This window comes from Notamacropus eugenii, chromosome 4 (assembly GCF_028372415.1).
Source record: "Notamacropus eugenii isolate mMacEug1 chromosome 4, mMacEug1.pri_v2, whole genome shotgun sequence".
Lineage (NCBI taxonomy): Eukaryota > Metazoa > Chordata > Mammalia > Diprotodontia > Macropodidae > Notamacropus > Notamacropus eugenii.
Window position 1 is genome coordinate 233,866,160 of NC_092875.1, and position 16,967 is coordinate 233,883,126.

The following is a 16,967-nucleotide window of genomic DNA, read 5'->3' on the forward strand; positions in this document are numbered from 1 at the left end:
GAGGAGGGACTAGAGAAGGGAAAGACTGGAAGTAGGGAGCCCAAGGAGGCACTTAAAATAATTCAGAGAAGAGGTGATGAACACCTGAGGTGTGGGTGATGGCCAAGTAATTGGAGAGAAGAGGATGGATGCAAGATGCTGGGAAGGTAGAATCAAAACTTGGCCAACTATGTATGGAGATGGATGAGGGAGGTGGTGAATTCAAATCACTGTGAAGAAGATGCCTTCAACACAAACAGGTACGTTTGGGGGAGGGACAAGTTGAGGGGGAGAGATACTCGGTTTAGTTTTGGATATTTAAGTCTGAGATTCTCATTTGACAACAAGGAAGATACATATGCCTAGCAGGCAATGGGCTATGTGAGACTAGAACTCAAGAGATTAGGGCTGTTGTATATGTACATTTGGGAATCATCTACATGGAGAAGATGGCATGATTTGCACTTGACTTTGCATTTTTTTTTGAGTGAGGGAGGACTGTGCAGGACCTCAGCCTCACTTCTCCTGTAGAGCCATCTGAATCCAGTGACCAGATATTCATCAGGATGACTGGAGATGACCCAGGATAAGGCAATTGGGGTTAAGTGACTTGCCCAAGGTCACACATCTAGTAAGTGTCAAGTGTCTGAGCCTAGTTGGTGCAGTGGATAGAGCACCAGTGCAGGAGCCAGGAGGACCTGAGTTCGAATCTCACCTCAGATACTTGACACTCACCAGCTGTGTGACCTTGGGCAAGTCACTTAACTCCAGTTGCCTCATCCTGGGTCATCTCCAGTCATCCTGATGAATATCTGGTCACTGGACTCAGATAGCTCTGGAGGAAAAGTGAGGCTGGTGACCTATACAGTCTTCCCTCACTCAAAACAAAGTCAAGTGCAAGTCATGTCATCATTTCTCTGATGGCATGGTCGTCTTTGGCAACGAAGGACGAACACACACAGAGAAGATAACTGAAAATGCTGAGTTGATGAGATCACCAAGTGAGAGTACAGAGATTCCAATACAGAGTCTTGATGGAACTTGTTATTGGGGGGACAGGGGAGGAAGGGGAGAAACAGAAGATACTAGAAGCAGCCTGGTAAAGTAGAAAGAGTACTACTTTGGAGTTGGAAGTCCCTTACTACCTATGAGGCCTTGGACAAGTCATAACCTCTCTGAGCCTTACTTTCTTTTATTTGTCAAATGACAGGCTTGGACTTGAAGGACTCTGAGGGCTTATCTAGCTCTAAATCTGTGGCCTTAGAATGAACCAATAGCAAGAAACCCAGCAAATTATAGTGCCCAATGTGGAATGTCCTGGAGGAAGTGCTTAACAGTGTCAAAAGGTAAGAAGTCAAAGGAATGAGGCTGTGGAAAGAAAATTAACAGCTAAAGGTATTTGGCAATTAAAGAGATCATTGTTAAGCAGTCTGAGAAGTGGTGAACTCTGTTATCTATCTTACTCCATAACTGCAAGCCCTTCTACATCTTCTTCCATTATCTCCTTTGATTCAGGTCCCAAAGGAGGAGTCAAAGGAGTTAACAGGGTTCATGGCAGATGGTCTCAATTAGGGGCCAGGAGTGTCTGGTTAGATTGGATGAGGTGAGGGGGTAAGGAAAAAAAGACATTTTAGGAAGCTGCTAGAATAGTTTAAGTGAGAGTTAATAAAAGTCTGAACTAGCATGATGGCAATGGGAAATAGTGAGGAGATGGATATAGGAGGTATTTTGAAGAGAGAACGAACAGGAGTTGGTAACTGATAGGATGTATGGGTCAAAGAAAAGGGAGAGTCAAAGATGCTTATGAGATTCTAAACACAATTGATTAGGAGAATAGTGATGTCTTTAACAAATTCAGAAGCAATAGGTTTTAGAAAAAAAAGATTCTGCCAAATCCAATTTAAGTTATGTTGAGATTCAGCTGCTGGTAAGTAATCCAGATGAAGGAACCCAGCAGGTATTTAGACAGAAGGTATATTTCAAGAGGTAGAGAACTGATTCAGTAAGTTTATTTAGCCTATTCTTCTAAGAAATCAGGCAGAGAAAGAAATTAAGGATTGAAAACTCACTGTTTTAATGCAACATTTTATTCTTCCTTTAGACACAATTGTAACAAGCGTGGTTGCCTTTTGTCTCTCAAACTCATAGCAAATTATTAGAAAGAAATGGCAACTGACACAAACAGTGAGACAGACTGAACAATCTGAAAGCAGAAAAGGACTCAACAAGCTAAATAATGGCTCCAAGGCTGGGGTAATTCAGGACAGGGGCAAATCACTTTACACATTTTACTAGTTCCCTGGGGAAATCATCATGTTACAGTACAATAAAATAACATATTTCTAATGATAATCCATAGCGAGAATGAGGTTAATATCAGGATTTTCTATTTAGGATGGCAGGGAAGTATGCAACAGTTTTTGGTGGCTTTTCTTCAAAATTGATTTAAAAATTTAAAAAGTTTTAATACTAAATAGGGCAAAATTCATTAATTTGTAAAAATTAGCAAGTGAAACATCTTTTCCCCCAAATCCCAGATTTTCAATAAATTAAAATACTTAATTCCCTGATAAGCCATCTATGAGGTGCTACTGTTACTACAGTTTAGCTTAAGTTAAACATAAGACTCACTCCCCAGCAAAAGACCTCATAATTTAAAATCAGTATCTTAAAATGTGCTCCAAACCAATGATAACTGAGTTTCATTTGCATATAAATACAGCTTCCAATATAGAATTTTTGTAGAATCTACAAGTTGAAAAGCATGATGCCATTTGAAGCATGTCCTCCTCTACAGTATCTGTGACAGAAGATGATGGACTCTTTTCACTTGAAGACCTCAAGTAATTAGGAACATCCATGATGCCAGAAGGGGCATCCCACTTTTGGATAGGCCTCATTTTTAGGATGTTCTTTCTTACAATGAACTGAAATTTAGCTTCTTGAACTTCTACTCAATAATCTAAAGATAGTTATTCTCTGAGGCAAGTAGAAAGTCTAATCGTACAAGATAATCTTTCAAATATCACAAGACCGTTTCCTATTCCATTCCCCCTCTCAGTCTTCTCTTCTCCAGGCTAATTATCCTTAATTCCTTTAAGAGATACCATCCTTGGACATTTTTCTCTGTATAAGCATCCATTTAACAATTTCCTTCCTAAAATGTGGCATTAAAGCAGAACACAATAATCCAAATATAACCTGATTAGGGCAGAATATAAGTGGATTATTACCTGCTTTGTTGTGGACATTAGACTTCTATATTAGTGCAACCTAATAATTTTATGGGTTATCAGGCCACTTACTTTAACAAGTAATTTTCTTTTTCATAATTCAAGTGATTTATTATGATGTAAGGGGAAGCTGATAAAGGGAGTGACCAATTTTAAGAAATATCCAATGAACTTTATCAGAGGAGGGTGTGAATATGCCTCTTAGACCTTGCTGACTGTAGACACTGGTAACTTAAGATGACTGGCTAGCTGCGGCTGAAGAAGTCAGGCTCCTGTCAGATGAACCATTCTATTTTATAGTCTCTAAAAGAGACCAGATCATGTTCCTCTTTTTTTCTTCTGAGATTTACTTTTATGCTTGCATAAGACTGAAGTACAGAAGGACAGACCTGTATGGGGTGGGGGGAAGGGAAAGAGAGGGATAAAAATGTGGGTGCGTAAACCTGTGCTCATGTAGTTTCCTCTTCCCAAAACAGTTGATGGCAAGTTGTGGCAAAACCATGACATGTTTAGGAGAGATTTTCAACTCCCTACAAGAGGCAGAGGACTGATTCAATAGGAATCTAGTCTTCTAGCTAGAGGAGAGAGTGGGTAGTGTGCCAATGGGGGGGAGGGGAGAGGAGGGAGGGAGAGAGGGAGAGAGGGAGAGAGGGAGGGAGAGAGGGAGAGAGGGAGGGAGAGGGAGAGAGGGAGAGGGAGAGGGAGAGGGAGAGGGAGAGGGAGAGGGAGAGGGAGAGGGAGAGGGAGAGGGAGAGGGAGAGGGAGAGGGAGAGGGAGAGGGAGAGGGAGGGAGGGAGGGAGGGAGGGAGGGAGGGAGGGAGAGAGAGAGAGAGAAAGAGAGAGAAATTCCTCATAGAAGGTGCTCCAAGAGGATCTTCTACCCTGTACAGTATTCTACTTGGAGAACAAAGGTAGTGAATTACTTGGACAGTGTTGGCTTCATGGGAAGTAGATAAGCTTTAAATCTAGCCTCAGACACTCACTTGCTGTGTGATCCTGAGCAAGCCCCCTTTAATTTCAGTTAAAACTGTTTCCTCAACTATACAATTGGGCTAATAATAGCACCTAATTCTCAATGTTGTTGTGAGGATCAAATGAAATATCTGTAAAACACTTACACAGTGTCTGGGGCCTAGTAGACAATAATTGTTGCCGTCGTTGAAGAACATTTATTTTCTAATTGGAGACCAAACCACAGGTTAGTACAAATTTTTGGAGGAACTGTGAAGACTTTATGGGAAAGGACTTATTGGAATCCCAAAAGTCTGCCTGATGATAACCTCACATTTTATTTCATTCTAGGAGGTGGTGATTGGCTGTTTCAGTGCTCTATATAATTCTATAACCTGTCATGGTCTAAGTTACTGGCCATCCTCTGAGTTTGTTTCCCTTTCTGAACAGAGGTGACATCTGTGGGGCTTATTCCTCTCCCCTTTACCTGGTCTACTAGATCTAGCATGTCATGAGCCCAGACAACTCATCCAGGAGCTGAGGGGCTGATTTCAAATCAATCTCAAGTGCCTACATCACAGTTTGTTGGGGATCATTATGGGCTCCAAATCCAAGGAAATCTCAAGTCTTTTTTACCTTTTGTACCTCAAGTGCTTTCCTTTTGTGTGTGTGTATGCGTAAATTTTGGATACTGAAGGTTTGATTTCTGATCAACCCATTCAATTCGAATTTCATTTTGGATTACTCTATGTACCAAAGAGATCCAGTGGAGACATTTTTTCCCCCAGACCTCCATTTGGATTGCCCTAAGTGACACAGGGATCCACTGGGGAAATTTTTATCCAGAATGGCTTGATTTTTCACCTGAGAGAGGTAGACTTGACTAACTCATAGTCCCAAAACTCTGTTGGGAGAATCCGTCATGCCTTGGGACCTCAAATGGGACTAGACTTTCCCTTTGAGGAGGGAAGTCTTTTTTTTAAAGCTACTTGTTAGTTTTTTTTTTACTTTTTTACTTTTCTTTCCTTTACTTTTCTTTGCTTAACTGTTTCTGGGACAGGACAAGCCCTTATAAACACTAAGGCAAGAGGTAACCTATAGAAACATTGTAAAACTTTGCTTATGGAATTTGAATAATTATGTGATTGGGGTTTATTATCACCAGGTCCAATAGTTCTAGAAAATCTGGACCCCCACAAAAGACTTAATTTTTAGCAATTCTTAGGATCTATGCATCATCAATGTTGTTAGCCCAGCACTGATGTAGTCAATCAACTGTTGGAGCTTCTCCAAGTTGGCAAAGAACTATCCACAGGGCTTCTGCAAACTGGTAAAAACTAGCCAGAACTGGGGATGCATACCCAGTTTTGATTTGCTGGGAGAACGAACATTTAATTGGTGGAAAATGTAATATGGATTTGATTGGAGGAAGATAAGTACCTGAATCAAATTTGTGAAATTATAGGGTCAAGGCTCTTCTGAGAGGATATTTTCCCAGAGAAAGTGGACATATTCACTAAGGCCTTGCTGAAAGAACTGAAAATAATTGCCTTTCTGTGGCTCAGGAAGATAGACTCCTGTGTTTTAGAAGTCTATAAAAGTGAATTAATAGATCAGCTCCATCTTTAGGGATTTCCTTTTCTGCTTGCATAAGACAGACTGAAGTACAGCACAGCAGACCTATAGTGTGTTTGTGTGTGTGTGCATGTAAACCTGTGCACAGGCACGGTTTCCTCTTCTCTTCCCAAAGCAGTTAATGGCAACCTTTGACAAAAGCTCATGGCAGAAACAGATGTACTTACACATGAACTAAGAGGACAGTTCATGAACAAATTTTCCTGCGCCCCAGCCTCCTGGTTACTATAGGAGAGATTTTGGATTTCCTTAAGCAGAATGTTCTAGAGATCTAGCCTTCTAGCCACAGAAGGGAGCCTTATTGGACAGTGTGCCAGCTTTGGGGCTTACCTCCTCAAAGAAAAGGATAATTCATTTAGTCTCTACAGAGCAATTTATTTAGAAAGCAACGTCAGTGAGTTACTTAGATGGTGGTGACTTGATGGGAAGGGATGGCTTGTTCAGTCTCCTTACAATAAATTTTTTTTGGGGGGGAGGGAGCACAGGGAGGGAACACCTGTGTAGGATTTTGTAGAAAAGGAAGACTCACTGAAATATCAAAGGACTTGATAGTAATTCTAAATGTAGTTCTCTTCCTGGATGGGAGTGAGGGCAGGGCAGAGATCATGGACTATCTTAGTGCTCTATGCTTTGTTTTCGTTTTGAGGGATTCAGTGAATCCTTGCATTGTTTGCATTTGTACCCAACATGCATTTGATATCTAGAATGCTTGAATGGGAGTTGGGGACCCTTTTAATCAAATCTAGAGGAAATTCAGACACAAGTTATACCATGTGTATATTGGGAGACTTTTCTAGAATAGAGAGAAAATTACCCTCTTGGGGTCAGGCCCTCAGGATCTGAATCTGCATTCGGAGGTTTAGGGGAATCTAGGGCTATGGATTATTACAATTTGCAAATCATGATTAATTAATTGCATAGTAACTAATTTCTGAGGATAAGAAAATGTTCATTCAATAATTAATATTTTTTCTTGTATCAGATATATTAAAAATACTCATTTTCGAATGTCAGAAAGTATGTAAAAAATGTAATGAAAGCTCTTTGCTACGCTAAAAATATCCCAGACACAAAAATAAATTACTCAGCCTAGAGAAATAAAGCAATCCACAATTTGGCTCCAGTCTGTCTTTTTAGACAGATTTCACATCTCTCTACTTCAAGGACTCTCCCTCCTCACCTGAGTCACTTAGAATACTTGTTACTTTTAAAACTCAGCTCATGAAGCACCTTCTACTTGAAATCTTTTCTGATTTATCTGTTAGATCTTTCCTTCTCAAGTTACTTTGCCTTTATTTAAAGGAATGTTCACCTTAACCTCCTAGATGAATGAAAATTCCTGAAGGTGAGGGGTTATCATTTTGTCTTTGTCTCCCTAAGGTCCACTACAGAGTCCTCCTTTCTCTTGGTAGGTACTTTACAAATCTCTGTAAAGTTAGTCACAAAATCAGATATTCCTAGGGACTCAAATCTTATTCCCAGCAGGGGGAGGGCCCTTAAAATATATCTCATCAGTCTATTTGGACTTCTAGATAGACACACTATGCCTGATAATCATTCTGAATTTATAACTTGACAATCCATTGACACTACAGCAGGGAACGTCATTTTTTTCTCTCATCAGGAAAATGTTTGGTGAATAATGGGAATTTAGTAATATTTGCTGAATTGAACATAATATTGTCCTTTCAAGATAACAACTCTGTCATCCTTTTGAATATTATGAAAAGGTAAGTGATATGTTTATGCTGATGGTTAAGTGATTACAAAGAAAGAGAATTAGAACTGGGCTCTAGTCCAAGGTTCGGCCACTTACTAGCCATGTGACCCTGGGAAGAGTCACTAAATTTCTGAGTTTCAGTTTCTTCATTTGTAAAATCTGCTTCCCTCATAAGGAGGCTGGCTGTGAAGATCAAATGAAATAATGTATGTGAAAATGCTTTCTATCATGCAAATGATGTTGTGGAAGTTTTGTGTCTCAGTTTCTAATACTATGTGATTCAACTACTTTTACCAAAGTTCTTTATTCTATAACTTCCTATGTCTCATTATTATTTTCTCCCTTATATCCTTATTCCCCAAATATTTTTTTTCTTTAACTTGAATTATATTCTATATTCCTCTCTCTATTTCAGTGGACTTTAAATGTTGGTTGGGAAACTATAGATATTGGAGACTGAGGCTAACTCAACTTATTCATATACCCACACACATAGGTACTCTTATATACACACAGAAATGCATATGCATATTAAAATGGTTAATTAGCTGAAAGAAATATTAAGGGCATTAGGTGGCCATTAAAACTTTGTGGGATGTGATTTATGACTGAAATCTGGCGAAGGAAAGGTTTACCATGTTCAAAGGGAACAGATTAGGAAAAGGAGTGGTAGAATACTTGTACATAGTAGGTGCTATTATATAAGGAGAAGACATATTTCCTCATGTATGTGAGAAAATTTAATCAAAATGAATAAGGTGCTTTTGAGAAAGGAATTCTGATAGCACAAATTCTGACAAACACAAGATATCATAAGATACATAAGACACATATGCATGTGTGTATATATATATATACATCTGTGTATATACACACATACATACATATATATGTATACACAGAGAAAGAGAGAGAGACACAATGAACTGACTAATACTGACTGTAAAAAGATACATACAGATGAAGTAAGCAAGCCGGGCAGGGTGGGAGTTGGAAAGACACAAAGTGTAAATCAATAGAAAAAAGAGTCATAATATTGTGTCAAAAATTTAGTATGACATTTCATGATCTAAGGAGAAAATGGATGATGAGTTAATTTTTCCTTAGGTGATAGAGGCATTTGTGACCAGCACAGGACAGGTGCGAGTCCTGCTGTACACTCTGCCCTAGATTATATCTGGAATATTGTCTGATTCTGGTTGCTACAGTTTAGGAGGACACTGATTACCTAGAAATTATCTAGAAGATTGCGGAGAGGAGTATAAAACATGCCATACAAGACTCCATTTAAGGAACTGGGGATTTTTAGTGTGAAGAATAAAAAATTTAGAATGGGGAGAGTATAACAGAGTTCCTGAGTGGTTGAAGAGCTGCCATGCCAGAGTTTGTCTGTTTGACCTGTTTTGTCTGACCCTTCAGGGTAGAACTAAGAACAACGAGTGGATATGTAAAAGCACAGATTTTGGTCTCACATACTGACAACTTCCTAACAATGTCCACCAAAGAGAACAGGGTGCCATAGGAGAAAGTGACTTTCCTATACCTGGAGGGCTTTAAGGTAAGAGATTATACAGTTTTTGGCAGGGGATGGTGTAAAGGGGAGATTTCTTTTCAGTATTGGCCAGATTAGACAACTTCTGAGGTTCCCTTCAAATCTGATATTCTGTGATTTTTGAGACAGTTTGTTATTACTGTCTTAGTTTTCTGATAATTGAGGGTGCTTCCAGTAATTCCATTAGTTACAAAATTTTCATTATGAATTTTAAATAAACAAACTTAAAATATGTTTCACATAGTACTTTAGGCAGTACCTAATCAGATAATGAAAGAATGTCAACTCCAAAAAAAGTCAGGAATCATTCAGGCATCCTATATATATTATTAATAACCTGATTAAAATAAAATTTCAGTTGTATAGTCTGGACCATTCCTAGTAGCAGAAAGTTCAATGGGGTCAAAAGATCCCAGTTTGCTACTAGCTAGCTATATGATCTTAAGCAAGTTACTAGTCATTTCGTATTTCAATTTCTTCATCTATAAAATGTAAAGATTAGATCTGAAATACCTTTTCAAAGCTCTAAAATTCTATGTTTCAATTAGAATCATCTTTAGAAGCAACTACTGGTACAGGGGAAAAAAGCACTGGACATGGTGGCAGGAAAACCTGAGCTCATACACTTACTAGCTGTGTGACTTTGGTCAAGTCACTTAACTTCTCTATACCTCAGTTTTCTCATCGGTAAAATGGGGATAATAACAGTATCTTTATAGAGCTATACAAATCCTAGCTACATTATTAGACTACATTGTTTACCATACAAAAAGTAACTTTGTTTTCCCATTTTTGCATCCTGGTATTCTAACAAAATATTAGGTAGTAAAGACAAAATAAAAACTGTGGAAGGACACTGAATTTGTAGTGTTGCTTCTTCTCACTTTGGGACTTAGTTTCCTGTCAGTAAAATGAAGGGGTGGGATTAGGTGTTTTCTAAGTTCCTTACAACTTTAAAATTCAGTAATTCTATGAAATGTTTAAAGCTCTGGGGTTTAGTGTCTCTCTAATAACTCTTGTGGCTGACCTAGAAGTTAGATTTAAACTGAAGTGATATTAAGTGTTCTTGTCAGAAACAAGAGTAAATTAAAATAATGGTGGGCAGGTATCAAAGGTAACTGAGGTGAAACTCAGGTTCTCAGATTAAAAGTAATTTCTGATAGCCGAAGGTCTGGAAAACCTAACTCAGAATAAAGAGAAGATATGTTAAGATAAAATATGTTTCATGTTTTATGTATAAACTACAAAAATGGTTTTTAAAAAAAGTAAACATGATTTTGGGATACAACAATGTAACAACAAAGCTAAATGCATCTTTCTGCCATACTTTACCTCAAGTCAAACTTTTATCAGAATACTGTCATGACAATTATATTGGTATACCTTGTTAAAAAAGTAAATGGTTCTTCAATTTGTTTCAAAGAAAAAATGTTATAAATGAATAAAAGCAATCTCAAATGTTTTTTGTGACCTTAGTTACAATGTATTAGTCATGTCACTAAGAAATAATGTTGCTGAATCAAGTGCTTTGAAAATCTTAAAAAGCTACATAAATGTCAGCTGTGATTATTGCCATCATCTAAATTATATATCTTCCTAGCACTTAGTAGAGTGCTGTATGCACAGGAGGTGTGTGTGCGTGCGTGTGTATGTGTTATGAGAGAGAGAGAGAGAGAGAGAGAGAGAGAGAGAGACAGAGAGAGACAGAGAGAGAGAGAGAGAGAGAGAGAGAGAGAGAGAGAGAGAGAGAGAGAGAGAGAGAGAGAGAGAGATTCCTAGTTTTAAAAAGGATGAAAGCAAATTGAAAGAACATCTAGGTGGTTTCAGTTTCCAAAACATCAGTCCTTGGCAGCTCAGTTTGAATAATATTATCATGTCGACCATAAAGCTAAATAACAAAAACTCAAAACAAGGGATGTGCTCTGAAGATAGAGATTATACTGTTAACCAAATGGGAGACCATTAAAAATATATTGAATAAACAGCAGATGGCGCCACAAATCAGAACATTAAAATACCATTCAGGTGTATGTTTTAGCATGGAGAATCCATACAAAAGTTTCATCTAATAATCATTGAACTATAGACTTTACTTTTATTTTCAAACATGAAGCTAGGTAATAATTTTAGGTTATTTTTTTCTCTTTTCTTTTTAAAAGAATCTTTAGGGGGACAGAAGGCTTCTTGGAATGAAACAAAAATAATTTTACATTTTTGAGGATCTTCCTAAAATGATTACTATTTTCATTTGATTGCTCTATGATCATATAAACTACAACTTAACTCTTATTTAGAGTATCTGAGATGTGTCAGGAATTTTAGTTAATAAAAGTAATAAATATAAGATAATAAAACTTTCCTCTCTCCCCTTTTTTTTCCTCTACAGACCTCAAAATCACTTGCTGTTTTGTGTGAAAATGAAAATACAATCCTTCTTTAACTTTTCATCAAAAGTTTTTCATATCATTGCCTGTGAATGAAATCAATCACTTTTTAAAAGTCTCTCTGGGCTAGTGCTCTCAGAAGCACCTGTAAACTACAAAATGGTGACTAGAAAAGTTGCATTTAACTTATGTGAAGCAATCAGTGTCTCATTACATAGTAAAAACCCATCTTAGTTATTTACAATCCAGAAGATACTCCTTTAATGAAAGTTTTTTTCCCTTTAAACAAAGCACAAATTTGCACACATTACTAGATTGTATCTAAGGAATATCTTGATAAATTCAAGGTATATTTTATCAAGTAAAACTGTTACTTACAGTAGGAATACAAATCTTGCTTAAAGGATTTCCATCCAGGAGGTATGATCCATTAAATGTCACATATTCATCATAATACTGAGGTGCTTGAGGAATAACACTACACAGTAATTTGCGTTTCTCTTCTATTTTTTTTCTTATATGCAAGTATTCAAAATATGGATTTGCCCTCTCTGAACTATATGGCTGAATCTCATCTAATTTCAGAGAATCTACAATGGCTGCCAGAGATTGTTGAGTTTTCTCTTTTGCTTGTAGTAAAGAGGAATTCACTTGCACAGGCTGAGGCACACGTGACATTTTCCTTTTCCGTGGATGGTGAACTTGAGCATCATCTTCCTCAGTTAATCTTATTCTTCCTCTGGGAGAGGCAGATTCATTATCTTTTTCAGACAATGTCACACAACTAATAGGGATCTGTTTACTCTGACTTGCCATTATATTTGCTCTGTTTCTAGTTATCCTTTGAGGTATTTGGTGATCAGTTTTATCGTCTTCGATAGTTTCTTCTACCTCTATTTTAACTAACTGACTACATTTATGTATTTCTGTTTGACCAGATGGTTGTGAGTGACTTTCAGGATTTGATAAAATGCTTTGCTGTGATTCCTCATCTTCTGTAGACAGAAATCCTTTTCTACTTTCACTATAATTTTTTGAACTATCTTGTTCACTTAAATTTCCTTTAGATATCCCTGCATTGAGTTCACCAAGATCTACATCAGACTTATTAGCTAAATTGATTAAAACTGAACTCTCAAGTTTTTCTTTTTCATGTGAAATAACCTGAGTGTCAGTTGTGCTGTCAACTTCATGACTGTTCGAAGTTTTATAAATAAGTTTGCTAACTGAATAAGGATGTGTATTTATTTGTGAATAGGCATCATTTCCAAGAAAGTCCTTTTCTGATGGTAGTGTGGGCAAGGCATTAGTCCTTTCATAATTTGGTGATGTATCCTGAATGGTCCTTTCAGCATACACAGTGACAAATGAATCTGTCTTTTGACCATCAGTTGGAAAAAAAGTATTTTCCAAGTCTTTTTTAAAATTATTATCTGTGTCTAAAATACAATTATTTTGGACTAGAATCTTCTGTTGAAAAGCTGACTCCTGACTACCAACATATGACAAAGATGTATGTTTAGGAATACATTCAGCATCTGGTAATGCCTGGGCATGGAAAGAGCAGGGTGGCTGAGAAGGCATAAAAGATGCTGAATCTTGAGCACCTGAATTTCCTTGGATTTCAGTTTGATGTTGAGGTAATAATTCAGAAGTATTCTGTTCCTTTAATATTCTGTTGTCAGGATTACACAATCCTTGGATGACTGGTTCTTGATCAGGTACTCCATAACTTGAACAGTTAAAATCACTTGTGTTTAATGACTCCAGTCTTTCAACAGGTATCTCCCAAGATTTATTTTGCTGAGTCATATTAATTAGATTACATGGCTCTACATGCATAGGGTTTTCTCTTACAGGGCTCATTTGAACAGTACTTTTGATAACATTTGTATCTGATGAACTATGTTTACTGTTGAAAGATGTAACTGGAGAAGTTGCAAAACTGTTAGACACTTTTGAAAGGTCATTTTCAGGCACATTACAAGAAGACACTTCATGTTTAGGGGAACTGCAAATATGACTTGGCACAGCTAATAACCTACTTTGGTTGTTTTCTTCTGACGTTGTTTGAAGTTGTTTTGTATGTTCTGAAATGACAGGTGGTATGCTACATCTTCGAACCTCCACGACAGGTCTACACTCATTAATAATAAGCTTAACATCTTCTACAGAAGATGACCTGAGATGAGATGTTGGAAGCCTGTTTGCATGTGGTAATTTAATCCGCTCTGGCAATTCGGTTAGACTGTCCAACTCCCTTTCATGAAGGGCTGGAGATTTGGCAACTGGCAAAAATGGTGACTGTGAAAAGGACATTTGGGAATCAGAACCTTCCAATACAAAGTCAGAATCATATTCAACTACAGGCCTTGGGGTTGTCACTGTAGTATGGCAGGAATCTTCTGAGCTAGCAACTGAAATCATTGATACAGATCTAGAGCTGAGACCTGTTTTTTCACTTTCTGATCGAGGAGATCTACTTAAATTATTATCTATAATTAAAGATGACTTCCCAACATTTGTTATGTGCTTTGTGTCTACAGATTGAGATCTGTTATTTGTAGCATCTTTCAAATGTTTCTCCTTAGTGTAAATATCAGACAACTCTGAACTCTTTGACCTAATTAGTTCTTTATTTTTTGATTCTGCTAGTGTATTTTTTGTTTTTTCTTTATCTTTTACTTTATTGAGTTCTAAACAGGAACGGTTCCTCAATCTTTCTTTTTCTTTTTGCTTAATTTTTTCCTTATGTTTTTTATGCCACTGTTCTATTTCTAGGTCTTTAAGGCTTAGCATTCTTTCAAAGCTTGTTTGCATTAAATCGTCATTCACTAATCTCTTTTCTTTTGGTCGAATATCTTTCGGTGTCAATGATGATTTAGGTTTAGGCTTATCTACTTCAGATTTGTGCTTGGGTAAATTATTTATTTGTATTTTATCTCTGTGCTTATCTCGCTCTTTATACCTGTCTATATCTTTATCCTTTTTATCTTTTTCTTTTCCATCAGGAGTTTTCAAAGGTTCATCTTTTGTTTTTTCTTTAAGGGAGGAAAGTTTCTCATGCAGTGTTTTACTGCTTTCTGTGGAAGTTGACCTTCTCTCTTCCTGTACATGCTTAGAAACAGCTAAAGAAAAACTTTCTTTATCTCTAGATTTTTCCCTTTTCTCAACCTCCCTTTCTTTTTCTTTTGTCCTGCTTTTTTCAAATTTAATATATTCACTATCTTTATCTGATAGCTTACCTTTTTTCTCTATGAAGTGTTTTTCTTTGCTTTCACCTAGATGCCTCTCTTTTTCAGTTTTTTCTTTGTCATGTTTTTTATCCATTTTATCTCTACTTTTTTCTCTGTCATCAGCCTTTTTAACTGTGGCAACATTTTTTATTTTCTCACTTTCTTTATGGTATTTTTCGGTCTGTTGTGAATTTCCTCTGTCCTTTTCTTTTGCTTTTTCTATGCATTCATTCAAATCTAATCTGTCTCTCTCTGGCTTATGATCATGTTTTATCTTCTTTTCTTTTTCAGTATTTTTTCTTTCACTCCTTTCCAAGTCTTTTTCTTTAATCTGAAGACGTTTCTCAGATCTGTCCTTATTTTCTTTCATATTCTTCTCTTGTTTCTCAATTTCTGTCTCCTTTTCTATTAAATGCAATCCCATTGGTTCTTCTTTAATACTCATACCCAAAGGAAGTAGTTCTGTTTCTTTATCTATTGGGATACTCTCCCTGTCTTCTTTTAAGTCTTTGATTTTTTCTTCCTTAAAGGACTTCTCACTTTCCTTTTTTCCTTTTTCTCGTTCCTCTTTAAAGTTTCTTTCTTTGGGTATATGTTTTTCCTTGCTTGACTTGTCATCTTTTGTGTTTTTTTCCAACTTAGATTTTTTTTCAGATGGCAGGAATTCATGTTCCACATTTAGAAAGATATCTTCAGTTTCATCACTTTTAAAAAAATTCTCTTTCCAAAATTCTCTATCAAATTCAACACTTCTCTGAACTGCTTTATTTCCATCCTTATTTTTGTATTTTTCTTTTTCACCATCTGGCTCTTTTTTGTGCTTTTCCTTTTCTCTATCTTTATGTTTTAATTTATGTTTCTTTAATGCCTTGCCTTCTTTATCAATCTTTTTCAGTGCATAGTCTGAATTATCAAAAGACAGACTATGATCTTCATCTTTCATTTTTGGAACAGATTTCTCACCAAATTCTAAGTGGAAATCTTTCTGATGATGTTTACTTTTTTCTTTATGCTTACAATATTTTCCACTAGAAGTTTCTAACAGGAATTCTGAATCTGCATTGTTTTCATGTCTAATGAGGTCAGATTGTAAGGATGTTTCAGAACTACCTGGTGATAAGCAACTTTTGGCGTTTTCTTGTTTTAGTAGCATTGATTGTTTTTCACTTAGTCCACAGGGATGTTTAGGAGATTTACTAGTAGTAATATGAAATAAATGTAATGAAGTATCATCTTTTGGGGTAAAAGACTTTCTAAAATTTTCTTCCTCTCTGGTTTTGTCCAGAGAATCTAATACAGGATTACATACCAAGTTTGTTACTCTAGAATTTTCTTTTCCTTCTTTTTCTTGCTTTAACTCTTGATTTTCTTTATTTTTGTTCTGATTTTTTAACTTTCTTTTAACCTTTCCTTTCTGTTTATGTTCATTTGCAACTAAATATTCCTTTTTGGATCTTAAATCAGAAGTTGAAGTTTCAGGAACAGAACATGAAGTAGAAACAACTTTTTTGTCCTGAAGAATCTCCTCATCTGAACTTTCAGAACTTGAATACAGAACTCTAGATGGTTTCTGTTTTTTACTTTTAAATAGTTTGGGATAGACTTTTTCTTGCTTTACAAATAAATTCTTTTCTATTTCAGATTCACTTTCTTTTCGTAGTTCTTTCCTAAGAATATGTCTGTCATCAATCATTTTATTTATTTCTTCATCATCATCATCTTTGAATTCATATTCATCAAGAGCAGATGGAAGAGGGGCTTTACTAGGTATTAACTGTTTACTTTCATTGAGTAGTGAGTCTTTTTCTGCTTCAGAATCAATATTTTCATCAACACTAGATGGATTTACAGATGGAGCCTCTTCAGAATCTAAAGTAAGAAAAGAAAACCTGTCAGTCAACAAATGACAATTCTCACAAAAATCAGGAAGAAAAATATATAGTATGCAAACAACACATTTCAAATTAAATTGAATTTAAAAAATCAGGTTTATGTATGAATCACGGAGACAGCAGCACAATCAAGTTTTGCTATCTTCTGGGTCTATGTTATGAAACTGCTTAGTAGAAAGTCCTTGTGTTACTTCTAAAGCCTCTTGATGACTGTTAACAGCAAAGAGCTCATGTATTACCATGAAGCAAAGTTTTTTAAAATACTTATGTAAAAATACTTTTTAGTATTTCTATAAAAAGGTGGAAAATATTTTTAATTAGAAAAATCAGAAATGTAGAAAATTAGAAAAATAAACACCAATTTACTAACAATAATAAATTAGAA

General features: G+C 36.3%; 1 protein-coding gene across 5 annotated transcripts in view; it reads right to left on the reverse strand.

Moving 5' to 3' along the window:
• ANKRD12 (ankyrin repeat domain 12) overlaps positions 1 to 16,967 on the reverse strand; it is a 204,654-nt gene that overhangs the window by 13,959 nt on the left and 173,728 nt on the right. For all 5 annotated transcript variants that reach the window (XM_072604248.1, XM_072604244.1, XM_072604249.1 and 2 more), the window contains one exon: positions 11,833 to 16,559. In XM_072604248.1, coding sequence (XP_072460349.1) covers positions 11,833 to 16,559 — 4,727 coding nt within the window. The remainder of the gene's footprint in view (positions 1 to 11,832; positions 16,560 to 16,967) is intronic.